Source organism: Perca fluviatilis, chromosome 1 (genome assembly GCF_010015445.1).
Source record: "Perca fluviatilis chromosome 1, GENO_Pfluv_1.0, whole genome shotgun sequence".
In the NCBI taxonomy this organism is placed as follows: domain Eukaryota; kingdom Metazoa; phylum Chordata; class Actinopteri; order Perciformes; family Percidae; genus Perca; species Perca fluviatilis.
This window is the reverse complement of record NC_053112.1, coordinates 48,636,933-48,658,267: the sequence shown is the minus strand read 5'-3', so window position 1 is coordinate 48,658,267 and position 21,335 is coordinate 48,636,933. Positions and strand designations below refer to the sequence as shown.

The following is a 21,335-nucleotide window of genomic DNA, read 5'->3' as shown; positions in this document are numbered from 1 at the left end:
GAAAGGCCAGATCAGACTATTACTCATCACTAATAGAAGAAAACAAGAACAACCCAAGGTTTCTTTTCAGCACTGTCGCCAGGCTGACAGATAGCCACAGCTCTACTGAGCCATCTATTCCTCTAGCTATGAGTAGTGATGACTTCATGAGCTTCTTCAATGATAAAATTACAACAATTAGAGATAAAATTCATCACATTTTACACTCAACTTCTAACGGTTCACCTTTAAACGCAGAGTCGTTAGAAATAAAGACTAGTCTCGACATATACTTAGACTGCTTTTATCCTATAGATCTTCAACAATTAATGTTAAAGATATCCTCAGCTAAGCCATCTACCTGTCTCTTGGACCCCATCCCAACGAGACTACTCAAAGAAGCATTACCTGTGGTTAACACCTCATTACTAGATATGATCAATATGTCTCTATTAACAGGTTATGTACCACAGTCATTTAAAGTAGCTGTGATAAAACCTCTTCTGAAAAAACCCACCCTGGATCCTGAGGTCTTAGCAAACTATAGACCTATATCTAACCTTCCTTTTCTATCCAAGATCCTTGAGAAGGTGGTTGCTAATCAGTTATGCGATTTTCTACATAGCAACAGTTTATTTGATGACTTTCAATCAGGATTTAGAAAGAATCATAGCACAGAGACGGCACTGGTGAAAATTACTAACGACCTTTTAACTGCTGCAGACAAAGGTCTTGTCTCCATTCTTGTTTTACTAGATCTTAGTGCTGCATTTGACACAATTGACCATTCAATCCTGTTACAGAGATTGGAACACTTGGTTGGCATTAAAGGAATTGCCCTGAGTTGGTTTAGGTCCTATTTCTCTGATCGATCTCAATTTGTGAATGTTAATGATAAATCCTCCAAGTACGCTAAAGTTAGCCATGGGGTTCCTCAAGGCTCAGTGCTTGGACCAATTCTATTCTCCTTATATATGCTTCCTCTAGGCAATATTATTAGAAAACACTCAATTAACTTTCACTGTTATGCGGATGACACCCAATTATACTTGTCAATCAAACCAGACGAAACCAGTCAGCTAGCAAAATTTCAAGAGTGCATTAAGGATATAAAATCCTGGATGACCTATAATTTTCTGATGTTAAACCCTAACAAAACTGAAGTTATTGTGCTGGGCCCTAAACACCTCGAACTTCATTATCTAGAGATATAGCTACTCTGGATGGTGTTGCCCTGGCCTCCAGCACCACTGTTAGAAATTTAGGAGTTATCTTTGATCAGGATATATCCTTTAATGCCAATCTAAAACAAACCTCAAGAACAGCCTTTTTCATCTTCGTAACATTGCCAAAATTAGGAATATCCTGTCTCAAAACGACGCTGAAAAACTAGTCCATGCATTTGTTACTTCCAGGCTGGACTATTGTAATTCCCTACTGTCAGGTTGCTCAAATAAGTCTCTTAAGACTCTCCAGCTGATCCAGAATGCTGCAGCGCGGTTCTCACAAGAACTAAGAAAAGAGATCATATTTCTCCTGTATTAGCTTCTCTGCATTGGCTTCCTGTTGAATCCAGGATTGAGTTTAAAGTCCTTCTCTTGACCTACAAAGTTCTAAATGGTCTAGCACCATCATATCTAGAAGAGCTCCTAATACCCTATTGTCCCACTAGAACACTGCGCTCCCAGAATGCAGAGTTACTGGTGGTACCTAGAGTCTCTAAAAGTAGAATGGGAGCTAGAGCCTTCAGTTATCAGGCTCCTCTCCTATGGAACCAGCTCCGGATCTGGGTTCGGGGGCAGAAACTGTCACCTCATTCAAGAATGAACTTAAAACTCTCCTATTTGATAAAGCTTATAGTTAGGAGTGAGGAGTTGCAGTGTTCACCTAACTGGCCCAACTGCTTCTCTTCATAATTGTTAGATTAATAATACATAACAAAGTAGAGGGAGGCAGGCCAGCCATGCCAGATCCGGCAGGGGAGAGTTCTAAGCCCAAAAAAAGCTACCTCTCCTTATGACCTGTCTCTCTTAGTTACCTGTTATAGTTACGCTGTTATAGTCCTAGACTGCCGGGGGACTTCCTTCCTTTGACACACTGAGCTGCTCTCTCCTCTCCCTTTCTATTACTGTTTCTATTACTGTTACTATTACTATTACTATTTGTGTGCAGCCCGTCCCAGAAATGCTTGTTACTAATCCTAGCTTCTGGGGAGTTTACTCCCCGGAGTCCTTATGCTTTTATTTCCCCCAGCGTATTTCCTTGGAGAACGTTGGCACCAAGACCCTGGTTGCAGCTGTCGCCGTGGTCCTGCTGCACTCCCTGCTGAGCTCAGCGATGCCCTGCAATGTCATGCTGCGTCCTGCTGAACCCTGCAGCTTCCCGCTACATCCAGTCACTGTTCCATTATTAATGTGACTACTATCGCCACTGTTCATCACACCCCCAACCGCTCGGCCGTGACACCGCGCCCCAAGAGCCTGGGTCTGTCCGAGGTTTCTTCCCAAGAGGGAGTTTTTCCTCGCCACTGTCGCACTGCTTGCTCTTGAGGGAATTACTGGAATTGTTGGAATTGTTGGGGCTTTGTAAATTATAGAGTGTGGTCTAGACCTACTCTATCTGTAAAGTGTCTCGAGATAACTTATGTTATGATTTGATACTATAAATAAAATTGAAATTGAATTGAATAAATATAGCCTATAAAAATAAAAGCCAAGCTTTTAGAACGGTCATAATAAACAGCACTAACGTTATACCAGAGTAACATTAGAAGAAAAAAAAAATCAATCAATAAATAGGCTTATATATGTATGTTAGCAACAGTAGTTTATTACAGTGATTTAATATCGTGCCTATCCACGCATCACCAGTCACGTTTAATGAGTGCATTGTTTGGTTCAATACAGTTGGTAATAGTTAACCTAAGAACTTATTGTGTGTGCAGAGTTGTTACTGTTAGCACTATATTATATAGGGGAGAGCAGGGAGAGTTTAAATACTTTTTAATTAAACGTAATTTACAAAGCGATCATATCGCACTGAAAGCTAATATTTTGTCACTAGCAACCTACACCTGTCCTCTGTCAAATACAGTTGCATTTTCAGCTTTGAACAAAACCGTTCAGGAATTATTATTACAGCAAAAGTGGGGCGTGCGTAATGTTTCATTCGTCCCTTCTGGTCGGGACGCATGCATAGGGGGACGAATGAAACATACGGTTTAAGCCTTATAAACTTCCCACAACTTCAATATTTTACTACATATCATGAATGGTTTTCCCAAAAGTTGTTATTTCAAATAGATTGTTGCTGGGCTATAAGTCTTCGTGAATATCTGTTAACAACTCTGCCATCACCTTGAAGCGTATGAAACGTTTTTTGAAATATCATGCACTGTGGATGATTCTGCCATTTGTATAGCTAGAACAGTAAGTTTTCCCATTTATATCAGGTTTCTATTGTGGGAAATGTCGTTTCACTAGGTTTTTACGTGGGTTAAGTCACTGCATCCAAATAAGTGCCCTTAACGACCCACAGCCCATCAGTCTCCATAGGATAACGGGAAAACTCGACCCCCTACCTGGTGGGGCCCAAATATATTTTCATCTTTCTAAAACTGCTTTTCCATGTCTCCCCTCCATAAATTATTGTATAAACACAGATATTTGTTCATTTACTTAAAATACATGGAGTTACAGCCAGGTCGGGGACAGTTGAAACAGCTGTAACCGTCCCGACGTAGACATATGCAGACATAGACATAGGCAGAGTTGTTAACAGATATTCACGAAGACTTATAGCCCAGCAACAATCTATCTAAAATAACACCTTTTGGGAGTACCATTCATGATATGTAGTAAAATATTGAAGTTGTGGGAAGTTTATAAGGCTTAAACCGTATGTTTCATTCGTCCCCCTATGCTGTTTCAATCGTCCCCACCTGTTTATTATGACCGTTCTAAAAGCTTGGCTTTTATTTTTATAGGCTATAGTTACTATTACTTCCGGGTCACGTGGCCAACCTGTCTTTTAATGTAGATATTCAAACGGAGAAATGAAAAAAGGAATTTCAAAAAAACAAAATCGGACCGTTATTTGAATCTGGTTTAGTCGTTTTTCGTTTTTGGATTCAGAAACCAAAAACGGAGAACGGCTCTTTTTTTACTGTTTCTTTGTTTTTGGTTTGAAACGACAAACCAAAAACAGCAGGTTTCTCGTTATTTTGTTTTGTGGTTCAAACGAAAAAACAAACTATCAAAACGTACACGGACCAGAAAGCCTGCAGGAAGACTCAGCTCTATTTCTGCCAGTTCTCATTAAAGGGATACTTCACCGATTTAGCATTCAGCTTTGTATCAGTAGAAACCCGATAGTATTTCTGAATGACCGTGCCTCCCTCCCTCATGTCCCCCTGAGACGAGAGATTTCTGCATTTGGGGCCTGGAAAAAATCTTCCGATGACGTAAAATGACGATTTTTGCGTCATTGGAAGATTTTTGGGCCAGAGGCAAAAGGACTACAGCCAGTAGTAGGATCTACTTCCGTATGTTTTCAACACGCCCAGCGGGGTTGGACTGCCGAGTCTGGCCGAGGTATTCGAATGAAAACGACTGTCAGCCATCTTAAATCTTCGCTAAACAGGCTTTCGGTTTTCAGCAGAAAACATTTACAACAATTATCTGCATTCAAACTACCGGACGTGTGTACCAACCGGATACATCGGTACAGATCGGAGAATATGGAGGAAACGTTATTACAGACGGAATACTCGGCACACTACGTGAGCTTGCGCGCCGCACGGAAACCGCGGTGTCGCTCAATGCCGCTAGCCGGCTAGGGGACATCCTCATCGGCTAGGTGGAAAGCTAACACGCTGGCGTCCACCTGTCCCAGCCATCCTGCTTGCAAGTGTCTGCTCATTAAACAACAAGCTGGACTACATCCTCCTTCAACGAAAATCCCAACGTGAGTTCAGTGACTGCTGTGTTTTGTTGTTGTGGAAACATGCCTGAACAACAGTGTACGGAAAACGGGACTATCCAGCTACCAGGCTGCTCTCCGCCCGTGGAGGTGGACTGGTGTAGAAATAAAATCCAACTAGCTACTGCTAACTGCTGGTGGAGCTTGTGACTGTTAAATGCCGAGCATTCGACATTCCACGCTAATTCATGGCTGTGTTTATACTCTGTGTTTAGCTACACCAATGCTAGTATGCGTTAGCTGAACTTTACGGATCCTGCTTGCAAGTGTCCGCTCATTTAGACCACAAACTGGACTACATCCAACTTCAACGACACTCCCAACGTGAGTTCAGAGACTGCCGTGTTTTTGTTGTTGTGGAAACATGCCTGAATAGTGTACCGGACTGTCCAGCTACCAGGCCTGCTAGCCCTCCGAGCTAGAGATGCTCTGTCGCCAGGTAAAAGAGGTGGGCTGTGTTAACACCGAGTGGCGCAGAAATGTGGTGATTTGTATCCATTTAACTGCTAACTGCTGGTGGAGTTTGTGACTGTTAAATGCCGACCATTCTACATTACACACTAATTCACGGCTGTGTTTATGCTCGGTGTTTACAGCCCACCAAGCGCTAATGCTAGTATGCGTTAGCTGAACTTTACGGAGCCTATAAAGTGTGTGTACTAAATGTACTGCTTCGTATGTCGTTTTTATATAATGTCGTTTTTATATATGTTAAATGTGTAACACCACTTGAGTCACGATGAAACGTTGTTTCGTGTATATGGTTGAAATGACAATAAAACACGCTTGAGTTGAGTTGAATGCCTCTGTCGGTCTGTCAAGCAGTAGGCGTGGCTTGGGAGTGGACTCAAAGCAACGAAGCAGGTGCATTCTGGGATTTGGTGTTTTTCATCCATATAAGACCAAAACACATTTTCTGGCTTTTCTCGGCCTAGAAGGCACCAATTTCAAATTTTTTTTCACATTTCTACTACATAAGTGACTCAATTTAAAGATATATTCAGCTTTCCAGCGGTGAAATATTCCTTTAATATTCCAACAAGCTAAGCTGTTTGAATCTGATTGGCTAATAGCTAGCCAATGAGAGCCTGGCTGTCAGAATCCTTTACCCAGCCCAACTGGGCGAGCTAATGAATAGTAATGAGCTCAGGCAATATGATGTCAGACTGACCAGCTTTTGTAATTGGTCTGATTTATCTGCTTATTTCTTTTCAGTGGCTAGAGCTGACAGAGGAGGTAGCAGTTCATTTTCACATTCACAACATAACACAAACACATATGGACCTAATATGTTTCAAAAAATGCAAGTAAAAACGGTTTTGTATGGCAGGGCACCTTTAATCATCAACTATTTTGATAATCGATTAGCCTAATCCATTTGTGTCATTTCTTCAATTTCTTCTTTCTAACAATTCTCTAATTCCAGCTTCTTAAATGTGAATATTTATCTAGTTTCTTCTCTCCTCTGTGACAGTAAACTGAATATCTTTGAGTTGCGGACAAAACAAGACATTTGGGGACGTCATTTTGGGCTTTGGGAAACACTGATCAACATTTTTCACCATTTTCTGACATTTTATAGACCAAATAACTAAACCATTAATCCAGAAAATAAACGGATTAATCGAAAATGAAAATACTTGTTACTTGCAGCCCTAGAATGGAACATTAGTCAGAGAATATGCACCATCAAAGCACAGTGTTATCCGACATGATAATGTATGAAGGCGGGTCCTACTTAATTATTATCTAATCTTTAGACCCTGTTGTGCACAAGTGTCCTTGTGTCAGAATCTAGTTTCAAGACCTTCATTATTTCACAACAATTTGTCAGGGAATGGAAAGGGACCATTTGAATTTTATATGGCATTTAGTGCTACAGGTAGATGGTGACATCACTGCAGGACCTCAATTCCAGCGCAGGAATACTGTACACAGGGGGTGCACAGGGTAGTGGGAGCTAACGTTTCCCCTAGCGCGCCATGAAGGGTTGTTACTGTAATCTGGCCGTGGAAAGAAGTAGAAAGATAGTTATTACCAGTGGCGGAATGTAACTAAGTACATTTACTCAAGTATTGTACTTAATTACAAATGTTGAGGTACTTGTACTTAAAAGTCTTTTCTTTTCATGCCACTTTCTACTTCTAGTCCGCTACATTTCTGAGAGAAATATTGTACTTTTTACTCCACTACATTCATCTGACAGCTTTAGTTACTAGTTACTTTACAAATTACAAAACACATGTAGTTTATAAATATTAGGGCTGCATGATATGACCTAAAAACAAAATCATGATTAATTGCACATTTTACCTTGATAACAATAAATGTAAGATAATTAAATTTTTTGTGATTCGAAGGACGGACACTGTATTTTTAAAAATGTTTCTATAAAGTTTTAACAAACATCTTTTGCAGGATAAAAATTAGAGCCCGACCAATATATCGGCGGGCTGATATGGAAACGATAAAAGATAGAATCTTGAGCAGCTGGGAGGTCAAAGGTAATAGTGTCGGTCCAGGTGAACAGTCTACCTTATTATAGGGATCGACCGATACTGGTTTTTCAAGGCCGATACCGATTATAAGTAGTTAATGAACCGATAACTGTGGTTGGAACTGATATGCATTTACTAGAGCCAGACCGATATATCGGCGGGCTGATATTAGGCATTTTCCAAACTATCGGTATCGGCATTTATAATGGCCGATAAATGAATATTAAAAAAAAACAAAAAAAAAGGACTAAACACCCTTCAACCATGTTCTGAGTGTTGGCGTTGCATACTTTGTCCACCAGAGGGTGCTCTACAACCTCCCTGTTGTTTTTGTTATTGTGTTTTTGTTCAAAGGATGATAAGTTTCATATCTTAAGTTTGTATTTTTATACATTTTATTTATCAGAACTTTAATATATTTTGATGGTCCTCTGTTCTGTTGTGACAATAAAACAAACAGGTTTATTTTTAAACTGCATTATCATATTATTTTAGTGAGGACTCATAAATAACTACAAATAACTAATGTTAGGCGTTTGTTAGGCGTTTCTGGATTATTTATTTTTTTAAATATATATCAGCCAATGTATCGGAATATTGGATTTTTAAATCAAATATTTGTATCGATATCGGCCTTAAAAATCCTTTATTGGTCGGGCGCTAATAAAAATGTAAATAAAGTATACAATCTATTTCTTAACTGCTAATTAACTTGTTAGTCCTAAATCTGAACCAGCAAGTTGCGTCTTAAGCTCCTCTTTTGTCTGCTTGTGGAGAGCTACATGACACATGAAACTATATCAATGAGGACTGGCAAGTTAAATCGGCCGTACGAGAGTAAAGCAGGCAGACACACAGCTGACCACCTACACGTGGAGGCGCTGGAGACAGGCTCGGACATACACTCCGCGGGCCGAAGTCCCGCTGTCCGACAATGCACAAAACATCAACACCGGTACCAGCCTACAGCTATCCGCGGACAAGGAGTGTGGAAAGTGGGCCGGACGGGTGAACTGAGACTCCGTTTCCTTCTTGTCGGTCAACGGTAACTGATCGGTTAACATTGCATTTCACTGTGATTTCTTTTGGAAGGCTGGTTGTCAAAAATTGCCACCTACTAGCCAATTAATTAGCCTGAGGTAAACGCTAGCTGTCAGTAAACAGACAGTAGTGGCTGGTGTCTGGTGTGTGCGCCAGTGTCTGTGTGCGTGTGTGTCGGCCCGCCCCGCATTTGGCGACTGGCGTGTGTTCATTTCGGACACGCGGTAGAATGTTTTAAAGGAGAAAGTAGGCCTATCAACAGAAATCAATTATTGAAATTATTGTCATGGGAAAGATACGTCAATAACAGCTTCAGAATTTTGATGTCGATCAATTTTCAATTAATCATCCAGCCCTATAAAATATGGTTTTATTATACACTACTCAAAAATATACAGGCCTACATGTCTATCTGATATTACTAGCAGATTAAACACTGAATTGATTGACACAACTGTCTGGATCGTTTCCAGTTTCTAAAATGTGAGGATTTTTCTGCATTGAGTCCTTTTACTTTTAATACTTTAAATGCATTTTCCTGATGACACTTACATACTTTTACTTAAGTAACATTCTCAATGTGGGACTCTTACTGTAACAGTGTATTTTTACAGTGTGGTATTGGTACTTTTACATAAGTAAAGGGTCTGAATACTTCTTCCACCACTGGTTATTACCTTCTGTTAAGAGATGGGCCATGGATTATATGAATGAAAATGGGGGAATGGAGCGAGAGGAGAAGACATGGGAAATTCCTGAGCTATAAAATGAAGGTCAGAGTGGCTGAGTGACTGGCTCTGGCCATAGTGCCTTGCGGAGCTTTAATGGCGGCACCCATGCAGGCCTTATTTTCACACTATTTATCACTTTTAGAGGGAAAAATGACTGACATCCAGGGAAGCACTCAACAACAAAACACTGGGCTTTACTGACTTTTATGAAGCTCTCTCACTTCACCCATCTGGTTTGTTTCCACACTCAATTAATTTCACTCACTCTGCATAACACGGAGCCGCACAATATGAGGAAAATATCTAGTTGCGATTATTTTTGACTGATATTGTGATTGCGATATGATTCAAGATATTGGAGGGAATGATAACTGTTGTATCATGATTCTCATTTGCAATGAAAGATGTTACAATTTTAAAAAACTAAAAGTGATTTTTGCGAGGATCTGTACCAAACAAAGATGTTTTCTTTAGTCTGTAGGATAGGATTTGTAGGCGGGGACGTCTCTACAGCACCACAATATTTAATTCAGAATGGTTTGACACATATTTTGCCTTAGACAAATATTACCCCCCCCCTGTTTTGGATATTGCACTAGTCCATATTGCAATAAAATCGCGATTAATTGTGCAGGCCTCATAGACACACACCAGAGGGTTTATTTATTCAGCCCCTTTAAGCTGTAAGTGATTCTCTGCATGGACTGCTGTTAAAGCCATGGATGGAGTCAATGGGAAACTATGTGTTTGGTTTTTTACACACAGACACATACTGAACGCTTTCACAGGGTTAGTGAGGATGGAAAAAACTACAAACCTGGTAAATTAATAGTGAGACAACTTTCAATGGTTGTTTTTAATTCACTGTTGACATCGGTCCAAGTCGGTGTTTTTTAGCTTTTATAGTGGGTTTCATTTGTTCATCTGAGCAGAACACTGAATTTGTCAAACAACCTGAATGAACTAAGAAGATGCAGCCAGGTAAAAACTGTAAACATCTACCGAGGCACAGCGTGCGTCAAAGGTTTTAGGTCTATTGCTTGCCAAGAATTTACAGAAGAGCAAGAGAATACTTATTTTCATAACAATCAAGTATCAAAAACTGAGGAGGACACGCTGTTGGATGCTGTCCTCCTCTCCTACTTCAATGCCTAACAAATCTATCTCTCTCTTTCTCTCCCCTGTCTTTCACTGGTTGAAGCCTGAAAATATTGTAAACAAATTAATAACATAACTAATTGTACTGGTCGGACTGTTGAGCTCTGTTTCAGACTGATACCTCCGGTTGAAGCTGGTCCTCATCCTCAACACGGGCTTTTTTCAGTCGCGGAAAATACTTTTCAAAACTCATCTGGATTGAAGCAGTAAACATTCAGTGTAAGAGTAAAAATGACATAACATTATTTATAATACGTTTATTTGATTCACAGCTGCTACATATAGTGTTTTGACCTCTACAACCCAAATGCATTTTACTTGCGACTAGTTAACTTTCTAAAGGAGGTGCAATCGGGTTGGGACTCCAACAATACAACATTGTATTCAGAATATAAAATATTTTTATAGCACTTTTTAATGCGTGATTGTGTAAAGGTGTTCACGAGATAGATACCAACCTTTCATTAACTTGTGAATTTCGCCAGCCGTCTTCTCTCCTTATGGCGATTTTTGACAGTATAAAGTGCTGCTATATTCTATTACTGTGCTTTGCAAACTTATAGTAGCTGCGTGCTAACGGCAGGGAAACCTGTAATCTTGGCTGCCAATGTTGTTAATTTCTCCCCAATTTCGGGTCACACTGCTGCTGAAACGTGTCCGGTCAGGTCATATTTGGTTTATAAGCCTTTACTGGGGTTTTTCACAGTAGAAAGTGCTGCTGTAAACTCCGCTGAAGCCACCGACTGTACGGAGACAGGCAGCAACAACAGGAACGCTGATATGGAATCTGACCAATCAGAGCAGACTTGGCTTTTTCGGGAGGGGGCGGGAGCATCTCATACAGAGAGTGAATATTTACAGTGTATGGGGTGAATACAGGTGCAGCAGCCATGGGCAGTACGAGTGTTTTTTGAACATCACAGCATGTAAACATGTTCTAATACAAACACAAAATACAAGCATGAACCTGAAAATGCTTTTCCAATAGGTCTCCTTTAAATGCAGTAAATCCAGTTATTCATGGCGTAATAGTGATGGCAACTTGCAAATCATGTGCAGCTCAACATCAGATATTATTTTTCAAAATAATAAGACCCTTTTTCGGCGATGTGAGACAAAATATGCAGCAGAAAAAAAATGTGTAAGTACTTTTCATGAGGATCGATTGCAGTGATGAAATAACATGATGTGTTATTCGACTAAAAGCGTTGTTATTGAACCCTGCAGGAGCTGGAATGGTTTCTGCTTTTTCTGGGGCCTCTAAATGGCACGAATGAAAGAACCTGGAAACGATAAAAAAATATAATCTTGAGCAGCTGGGAGGTCAAAGGTAATAGTGTCGGTCCAGGTAAACAGTCTACCTTATTATAGGGATCGACCGATACTGGTTTTTCAAGGCCGATACCGATTATAAGTAGTTAATGAACCGATAACTGTGGTTGGAACTGATATGCATTTACTAGAGCCAGACCGATATATCAGCGGGCCGATATTAGGCATTTTCCAAACTATCGGTATTGGCATTTATAATGGCCGATAAATTAATATTTAAAAAATAAAAACAGACTAAACACCTTTCAACCATGTTATGAGTGTTGGCGTTGCATAGTTTGTCCACCAGAGGGCACTCTACAACTTCCCTGTTGGCAACAGTCTTTGATTTTTTTGTTTTTGTTTGTTTTGTTTATGTTTTGTTACGTATTTCTGGATAAAAAAAAAATATATATATATATATATATATATATATATATATATATATACACCTCTCCCGGGAACCATCACCTTATCGTGGTGGAGAGGTTTGTGTGTCCCTATGAACCTGAGGGCTGTGTTGTCTGGAGCTTTGTGCTCCTGGTAGGGTCTCCCAAGGCAAAGTGGTCTCAGGTGAGGGGCCAGACAAAGAATGGTTCAAAAACCCCATGACACAATGAGGAAGAGATGGAGTGACCCTGCCCGGAGGAAGCCCGGGGCCCCCGTCTGGAGCCAGGCCCAGACGGAGGGCTCGTCAGCGAGCGTCTGGTGGCCGGGTTTGGCACGGAGCCCGGCCGGGCACAGCCCGAAAAAGCTACGTGGCATCCATCTCTCCGTCCCATGGGCCCACCACCTGTGGGAGGAACCGCTGGGGTCGACGGACCAGACCCGGGCAGCAGACGCTGGCTCTGGGGACGTGGAATGTCAACTCTCTGTGGGGGAAGGAGCCAGAGCTTGTGCGGGAGGTGGAGCGCTACCGGTTAGATTTGGTGAGGCTTACCTCTACGCACAGTCTCGGTTCTGGAACCATACTCCTGGATAGGGGTTGGACTCTTTTCTTCTCCGGAGTTGCCCAGGGTGTGAGGTGCCGGTAGGCCTGTCACGATAACAAATTTTGCTGGACGATAAATTGTCCCAGAAATTATTGCGATAAACGATAATATTGTCGTTGAGAGACCAATTTGCATCTAATGATAATGGCATAATAATGCAGGTACACTTTTTCAAAGATCAATACACTTTTATTTCTAAAGAATATTTAACACTGGAACTGGAAGACATTTTAAATATCCACAATATGTCTTTTATCTCCTTTAGTATGTCGTCTTTCACGCTGATGTACAGTTGTGGAATTGCCGTTTATGACACGCATGTTCTCCCAGGCAATTCATAGCCTACTGACTGTCAAAAGTTTGCTGCATTCCTCGAGTGTTTCTGCGATAGACTACAGACTCTGTACTACATTTTACAATTATTTAACACTAAATATTCAATTTAAATAATATATAATTAATAAATGTAATCTATCTATATGGCTATCTGCCACACGGCGAGTAAATGTTTGTACCAAAATAGTTCTGTTTTTCAGTCTTCATTTTGGCGAAGGTGCGGCTTCTGCTCCTCTGCAGGTTGGAGCTTCGTGGGGGCGGGCCGACACACACGCACACACACACACACACACACACACCTGACATACTTTCCACAATCCGTGTCCGCGGACAGCTGTAGGCTTGTACCGTTAATGTTCTGTGCATTGTCGGACACATGCAGCCACTTTCCTGAAACCGCTTGTATGTCCGAGCCTGTCTCCACCGCCTCCACCTGCAGGTTGTCAGCTGTGTGGTTTGAAATGAAAGGGAGAAAACGGGACGCCGAGTAACACGGTTGATATCGCTCATATACTTTTTCGTTTTTTGACGGCGCCTTAACTGCAAAGTGCTGCGGGAAACCCTGCCCCAACTCTCAACTAGCGTTTTCTGTCTCTGTCTCACTCTCCGCCAGGAGTCCCGCCCCCACAAAGACCATGCAACTGACAAGAGGGTTCACTCCTCGTTCACTCACTCCTTCCAGTCTCTTTGGTAGAGAGAGACGAGAAAAACAAACAAGCATGCAAATGGAAATTATCGCGGCCGGAAAAATTATCGAGCAAATTTTTTTTATTGTGCGATTGATTTATTGACTATCTTGACAGGCCTAGGCGCCGGGCGGGTGTGGGGATACTCACAAGCCCCCGGCTGAGTGCCGCTACGTTGGAGTTTACCCTGGTGGACGAGAGGGTCGCCTCCCTACGCCTGCGGGTTGTGGGGGGGGAAAACTCTGACTGTTGTTTGTGCATATGCACCAAACAAGAGTTCGGAGTATTCGGCCTTCTTGGAGACCTTGAGTGGAGTCCTGCATGGGGCTCCCGTGGGGGACTCCATAGTTCTGCTGGGGGAATTCAACGCGCACATGGGCAATGATGGAGATACATGGAGAGGCGTGATTGGGAGGAACGGCCTCCCTGATCTAAACCAGAGTGGTTGTTTGTTGTTGGACTTCTGTGCTAGTCATGGATTGTCTATAACGAACACCATGTTCAAACATAGGGAGGCTCATAAGTGTACTTGGTACCAGAGCACCAAGCCAAAGGTCAATGATCGATTTTATAATCATTTCATCTGATCTGAGGCCGTATGTTTTGGACACTCGGGTGAAGAGAGGGGCGGAGCTGTCAACCAATCACCATCTGGTGGTGAGTTGGGTCAGGGGGTGGGGGAAGATTCTGGACAGACCTGGTAAGCCCAAACGGGTAATGCGTGTAAATTGGGAACGTCTGGAGGAGGCCCCTGTCCGACAGACTTTCAATTCACACCTCTGGCGGAGCTTTTCGTGCATCCCTGTGGAGGCTGGGGGCATTGAACCCGAGTGGACAATGTTCAAAGTTTCCATTGCTGAAGCTGCGGCGAGGAGCTGTGGTCTTAGGGTCTTAGGTGCCTCAAGGGGCAGTAACCCACGAACACCGTGGTGGACACCGGTGGTCAGGGAAGCCGTCCGACTGAAGAAGGAGTCTTTCCGGGATATGTTATCCCAGAAGACTCCAGAGGCAGTTACAAGGTACCGAAGGGCCCGAAGGGCTGCAGCTTCTGCCGTGAAAGAAGCAAAGCAGCGGGTGTGGGAGAAGTTTGGAGAAGACATGGAGAAGGACCAAGGTGCTTCTGGAAAACCGTTCGCCACCTCAGGAGGGGGAAGGGGGGAACCATCAAAGCTGTGTACAGTAAGGATGGGACACTGTTGCCCTCAACTGAGGAGGTAATAAGGCGGTGGAAGGAGCACTTTGAGGAACTCCTAGGCTAAATCCGACTAATACGCCCTCTATGGTAGAGGCAGAGGTGGAGGATGATGGGGGATTGTCGTCAATTTCCCTGGTGGAAGTTGCTGAGGTATTTAAACAACTCCACAGTGGCAAAGCCCCAGGGATTGATGAGATCCGTCCAGAAATGCTTAAAGCTCTGTGTGTGGAGGGGTTGTCTTGGTTGACACGCCTCTTCAACATTGCGTGGAAGTCTGGGACGGTGCCTAAGGAGTGGCAGACCGGGGTGGTGGTGCCCCTTTTCAAAAAGGGGGACCAGAGGGTGTGTGCCAATTACAGGGGTATCACACTTCTCAGCCTCCCCGGTAAAGTCTACTCAAAGGTGCTGGAAAGGAGGGTTCGGTCGATAGTCAAACCTCAGGTTGAAGAGGAACGATGTGGATTCCGTCCTGGTCGTGGAACAACGGACCAGATCTTTACTCTCGCAAGGATCCTGGAGGGAGCCTGGGAGTATGCCCAACCGGTCTACATGTGTTTTGTGGATCTGGAGAAGGCGTATGACCGGGTCCCCCGGGAGATACTGTGGGAGGTGCTGCGGGAGTATGGGGTGAGGGGGTCCCTTCTCAGGGCCATCAATCTCTGTAACGACCAAAGCGCGAGCTATGTCCGGGTTCTCGGCAGTAAGTCGGACTCGTTTCAGGTGAGAGTTGGCCTCCGCCAGGGCTGCGCTTTGTCATCTATCCTGTTTGTAGTATTTATGGACAGGATATCGAGGCGTAGTCGGGGTGGAGAGGGGTTGCAGTTCGGTGGGCTGGGGATCTCATTGCTGCTTTTTGCAGATGATGTGGTCCTGATGGCATCATCGGCCTGTGACCTTCAGCACTCACTGGATCGGTTCACAGCCAAGTGTGAAGCGGCTGGGATGAAGATCAGCACCTCTAAATCGGAGGCCATGGTTCTCAGCAGGAAACCGATGGAGTGCCAACTCCAGGAAGGGAATGAGTCCTTACCCCAAGTGAAGGAGTTCAAGTACCTTGGTGTCTTGTTCGCGAGTGAGGGGACAATGTAGCGAAAGATTGGACAGCAGGTGCGGTATTACATTCAATTTATCGCACCGTTGTGACGAAAAGAGAGCTGAGCCAGAAGGCAAAGCTCTCAATCTACCGGTCAGTTTTCGTTCCTACCCTCACCTATGGTCATGAAGGCTGGGTCATGACCGAAAGAACAAGATCCAGGGTACAAGCGGCCGAAATGGGTTTCCTCAGGAGGGTGGCTGGTGTCTCCCTTAGCGATAGGGTGAGAAGCTCAGTCATCCGTGAGGAGCTCGGAGTAGTGCCGCTGCTCCTTTGCGTCGAAAGGAGCCAGTTGAGGTGGTTCGGGCATCTGGTAAGGATGCCCCCTCGGCGCCTCCTCCCTAGGGAGGTGTTCCAGGCACGCGTCCAGCTGGGAGGAGGCCTCTGGGGAAGACCCAGGACTAGGTGGAGGGATTATATCTCCAACCTGGCCTGGGAATGCCTCGGGATCCCCCAGTCGGAGCTGGTTAATGTGGCTCGGGAAAGGGAAGTTTGGGGTCCCCTGCTGGAGCTGCTACCCCCGCGACTTGATACCGGATAAGTGGACGAAGATGGATGGATGGATATATATATATATATATATATATATATATATATTATATATATATATATATATATATATCTATCGGAATATCAGATTTTTAAATCACCAAATGTCCTTTAGCAGTCGGGCTCTAGCATTTACTGTCAAAATGAAAATCTTTAAGTCAAAATTAAGATTTTGGAATGTTAAAATCTCCAACACAAAACTTTGTTTAAATGCTTTAAGCGATTATTTAATAAATTAAAATTTTCCAAAAAAACACACAGTAAAATATAGTCAGATAGTGTTGTGGGCGGGACATTAAGTCAGACTCAGTATAAATACACATAATCTGCAAACTGCCAAAAAAACGTGCCGATAATCGACCAGGGCCGATAATTGGTCTATCCCTACCTTATTATCAGTAAACTTCCCCTTCAGGGCAACAGTGAACAGGGCTCACACACTGTAAAGTATTCAGACTATGGTGTGTATGCATTATTTATTCCTGCCAGGACATGATTCAAACCGCACACCAGAGAGGAAGATTTAGCTCATTACTTCTCTAGAAATAGACCTTTTTCCAGAATTAAAGGAATATTTCACCGCTGGAAAGCTGAATATATCTTTAAATTGGGTCACTTATGTAGTAGAAATGTGAAAAAAAAATTGAAATTGGTGCCTTCTAGGCCGAGAAAAGCCAGAAAATGTGTTTTGGTCTTATATGGATGAAAAACACCAAATCCTACCGCTTGACAGACCCGGACAGACCGACAGAGGCATTCAACTCAACTCAAGCGTGTTTTATTGTCATTTCAACCATATACACGAAACAACGTTTCATCGTGACTCAAGTGGTGTTACACATTTAACATATATAAAAACGACATTATATAAAAACGACATACGAAACAGTACATTTAGTACACACACTTTATAGGCTCCGTAAAGTTCAGCTAACGCATACTAGCATTAGCGCTTGGTGGGCTGTAAACACCGAGCATAAACACAGCCGTGAATTAGTGTGTAATGTAGAATGGTCGGCATTTAACAGTCACAAACTCCACCAGCAGTTAGCAGTTAAATGGATACAAATCACCACGTTTCTGCACCACTCGGTGTTAACACAGCCCACCTCTTTTACCTGGCGACAGAGCATCTCTAGCTCGGAGGGCTAGCAGGCCTGGTAGCTGGACAGTCCGGTACACTATTCAGGCATGTTTCCACAACAAAAACACAACAGTCTCTGAACTCACGTTGGGAGTGTCGTTGAAGTTGGATGTAGTCCAGTTTGTGGTCTAAATGAGTGGACACTTGCAAGCAGGATCCGTAAAGTTCAGCTAACGCATACTAGCATTGGTGTAGCTAAACACAGAGTATAAACACAGGCGTGAATTAGCGTGGAATGTCGAATGCTCGGCATTTAACAGTCACAAGCTCCACCAGCAGTTAGCAGTAGCTAGTTGGATTTTATTTCTACACCAGTCCACCTCCACGGGCCGGCGAGAGCAGCCTGGTAGCTGGATAGTCCCGGTGCCGGTACACTGTTGTTCAGGCATGTTTCCACAACAACAAAAACACAGCAGTCACTGAACTCACGTTGGGAGTTTCGTTGAAGGAGGATGTAGTCCAGCTTGTTGTTTAATGAGCAGACACTTGCAAGCAGGATGGCTGGGACAGGTGGACAGCTAGCGTTAGCTTTCCACCTAGCCGATGAGGATGTCCCCTAGCCGGCTAGCGGCATTGAGCGACACCGCTGGTCTCCGTGCAGGCGAAGCTCACGTAGTGTGCCGAGTATTGCGTCTGTAATAACGTTTCCTCCATATTCTCCGATCTGTACCGATGTATCCCGGTGGTACACACGTCCGGTAGTTTGAATGCAGATAATTGTTGTAAATGTTTTCTGCTGAAAACCGAAAGCCTGTTTAGCGAAGATTCAAGATGGCTGACAGTTGTTTTCATTCGGAATACCTCGGCCAGACTCGGCAGTCCAACCCCCTGTGGGCGTGTTGAAAACATACGGAAGTAGATCCTACTACTGGCTGTAGTCCTTTGCCTCTGGCCCAAAAATCTTCCAATGACGCAAAAATCGTCATTTTACGTCATCGGACGATTTTTTCCAGGCCCCAAATGCAGAAATCTCTCGTCTCAGGGGGACATGAGGGAGGGAGGCACGGTCATTCAGAAATACTATCGGGTTTCTACTGATACAAAGCTGAATGCTAAATCGGTGAAGTATCCCTTTCAGGCAACAGAGTGTTATAATGAATCAAGAATATAACATCTGAGACTGTATGAAAAACGTTCTGGTTGATTGTTAAAGCTTTTTTACATTAATGAACATCTGTTACATTCAAGCCATTGCCAAATGAGTTGCTACAGAGCTAATTAAGTCTATCAGCTCCACACAACTCTCTCTGGATTTCTCAGTATGAATATGTTCACAAGATTGTGGCGTCCGGCGAAACTCGAGTGAAGATAATGACCTCTTCTGACGAGTCCATCACGTTCTCTTAATCCTACATGTTCTTTTAGGCTACTAGCAACTGCTTGGAGGAGGGGTGGGGGCGGTGCGCGATCACAGAAGGCTTGTATCATGTGGACATTATTGTCATTACTTAGAATTCCTCATGGGGGAGACAGAAACTACGCACTATAGCTTTAATTAATTCGGCGTGTGAGCGGGGGATGTTGAGCATGCGGGATGACAATGTGTAAGTATGTGTTTAGTGAGTGATCATGGAAGAAAAGGAAACAAAAGAGACAGAGATGAAAAGGGGCAGAGAGATGCTGAGCCAGAGAGAGAGAGAGAAAGAGAAAGAGAGAGAGAGTGAGAAAGGAGAGTTTTATTACTCCTCTGAGTGGGTTTGTCAGGCTGCCAACAAGTGCAGCTGGCCTTCCTCGCGTCCAGCACTCCTTCAATACATGGCAGAAAGAGAAGGAAAACTGTCGCTACGCAACTCCACTTTTATGTTGTTTTTTTTATCAATAAATACTATATAACATTTCCTGATAATATAAAAGACAAGTGTTCAGTCAGAACTAATAATGTGAGAATTTGAAGCAAGGACAAACCCCTAACAGGATAAAATAGTCCAGAGAGCATTTATCTATCAATTCTCTTTATAAAGCGTAATGTTCCTGAGAGAAACAGACCTCAGATTGTCATTTTGGTAATTTAAGCACACTGTACAGTATAATCAGGAACATTTTTGTTTAACCAAACAACTGATAAAAAACTATACTCCCAGAGCAACTACTGAAACGTGAAGAAAATGAAGGCGTTAGGTCCGTCTATCATTCGTCAATATTCATATTATCACCTTCCGCTTTCTTTGTGTTTACGTTAAACTCCGGTTGCATCGAGGAACATTGACCGGAACCTCTGAGCAACGCTACACGCTGAAAATGACAAGTTCTGAAGAAAACCTGGATCGTGCAACAAGGCAGGCCTGCTTGGTTCTTTCAGGGAATGATCGTAAAGATTTACAAAGAATATGTTTACGGGCCTTTACCCTCTAACAGGGACGTTTTGGGATCGATTTGGAGGATGGATTTCTTATGGACAAACTACACAACGGCGATACACTGGCAAGAGCAAATGAGGTTTAACCATATATCCAGCTAATTGAAATAGCTCACGTTACTGTATTGTGTCAACAGTTAACTTCATTTAATATTGTAGTACCGCCCACTGCCTTACCTTAAAGAAGCTACCGCTCCTGTCTGTGAGGCCGCTGGGAGGATTCCTGGGCGGGGAGCCGGAGGCCATGTTGTCTTCCTGTCCACAGGACTGGGTAACTCTTACGTCTGGGTGTGTGTGTGTGTCAACGTCTGGGACAGCATCTGCAGGGTCCAGGGCTCTGTGGGTCAAAAAATAAGTTTCAGTCCAGACACTTCAGCTGTGGTGAAACCAGAGGAAATTCCTGCATTGGCCACAGCCAGTAATATGGAGGTGCTGGTCTGCTGGAATGCTTTCATTGTGACTCTTCCTCCTCTCCCTCCGTCTCTTCTTTCTTTCTACACAATCACCTCTTCTTCTCCTTTCGTTTTCCTGCCTCCTCTTTCTTTGCCCCCCCCCCCTTTTCCCTCGCCCCTTCATCTCAGATAATTGCCTCAATGCTTTTTTTTTATCTCCGTCCAATCCTCAGCTTATTTTTGGCCTGAATCTCTGTCCTCTCATTACCTGTCTCTCCGGTTTCCTCCCTTTTCTCACATTTCACGCTCACTTTTTCCTATAATTTCCTATATTTAGTACTGTACTCATACACACAGTAAATTACATAATTCATTTTCCATCTTGTCCTCAGTTTGTCAGCACAGCTGCCCTTCTTTCCCACCACAAAAGAAGGTTTTAGGGCTTTGGTTCTTCGGTTTATCTCTCGGTCTATTTCTCTATCTGTGTCTATTTGTCCCTCCACCCTCCTGCTCCTTTTTTTGCGTCACTGTCTCCCCCCTTTCTCTCCAGCCAGGCAACAACTATTAGGACAACCCTTCCGCTCCTGGCAAAGGGTTCACAAGCCTTGCAAACGCCCTAAAAAAAACAATTTTTGGAATGCTACAGTGCCTTGCGAAAGTATTCGGCCCCCTTGAACTTTTCGACCTTTTGCCACATTTCAGGCCTCAAACATAAAGATATAAAACTGTAATTTTTTGTGAAGAATCAACAACAAGTGGGACACAATCATGAAGTGGAACGAAATTTATTGGATATTTCAAACCTTTTAAACAAATAAAAAACTGAAATATTGGGCGTGCAAAATTATTCAGCCCCCTTAAGTTAATACTTTGTAGCGCCACCTTTTGCTGCGA

The 21,335-nt window shown here is 43.2% G+C and overlaps 1 protein-coding gene across 3 annotated transcripts in view; it reads right to left on the bottom strand.

Moving 5' to 3' along the window:
* LOC120556912 (ras and Rab interactor 2-like) overlaps positions 1 to 21,335 on the bottom strand; it is a 92,841-nt gene that overhangs the window by 45,852 nt on the left and 25,654 nt on the right. For all 3 annotated transcript variants that reach the window (XM_039796786.1, XM_039796795.1, XM_039796778.1), the window contains exon 2: positions 20,227 to 20,386. In XM_039796786.1, the coding sequence (XP_039652720.1) occupies positions 20,227 to 20,295 (69 nt within the window). In that variant the 5' untranslated portion in view covers positions 20,296 to 20,386. The remainder of the gene's footprint in view (positions 1 to 20,226; positions 20,387 to 21,335) is intronic.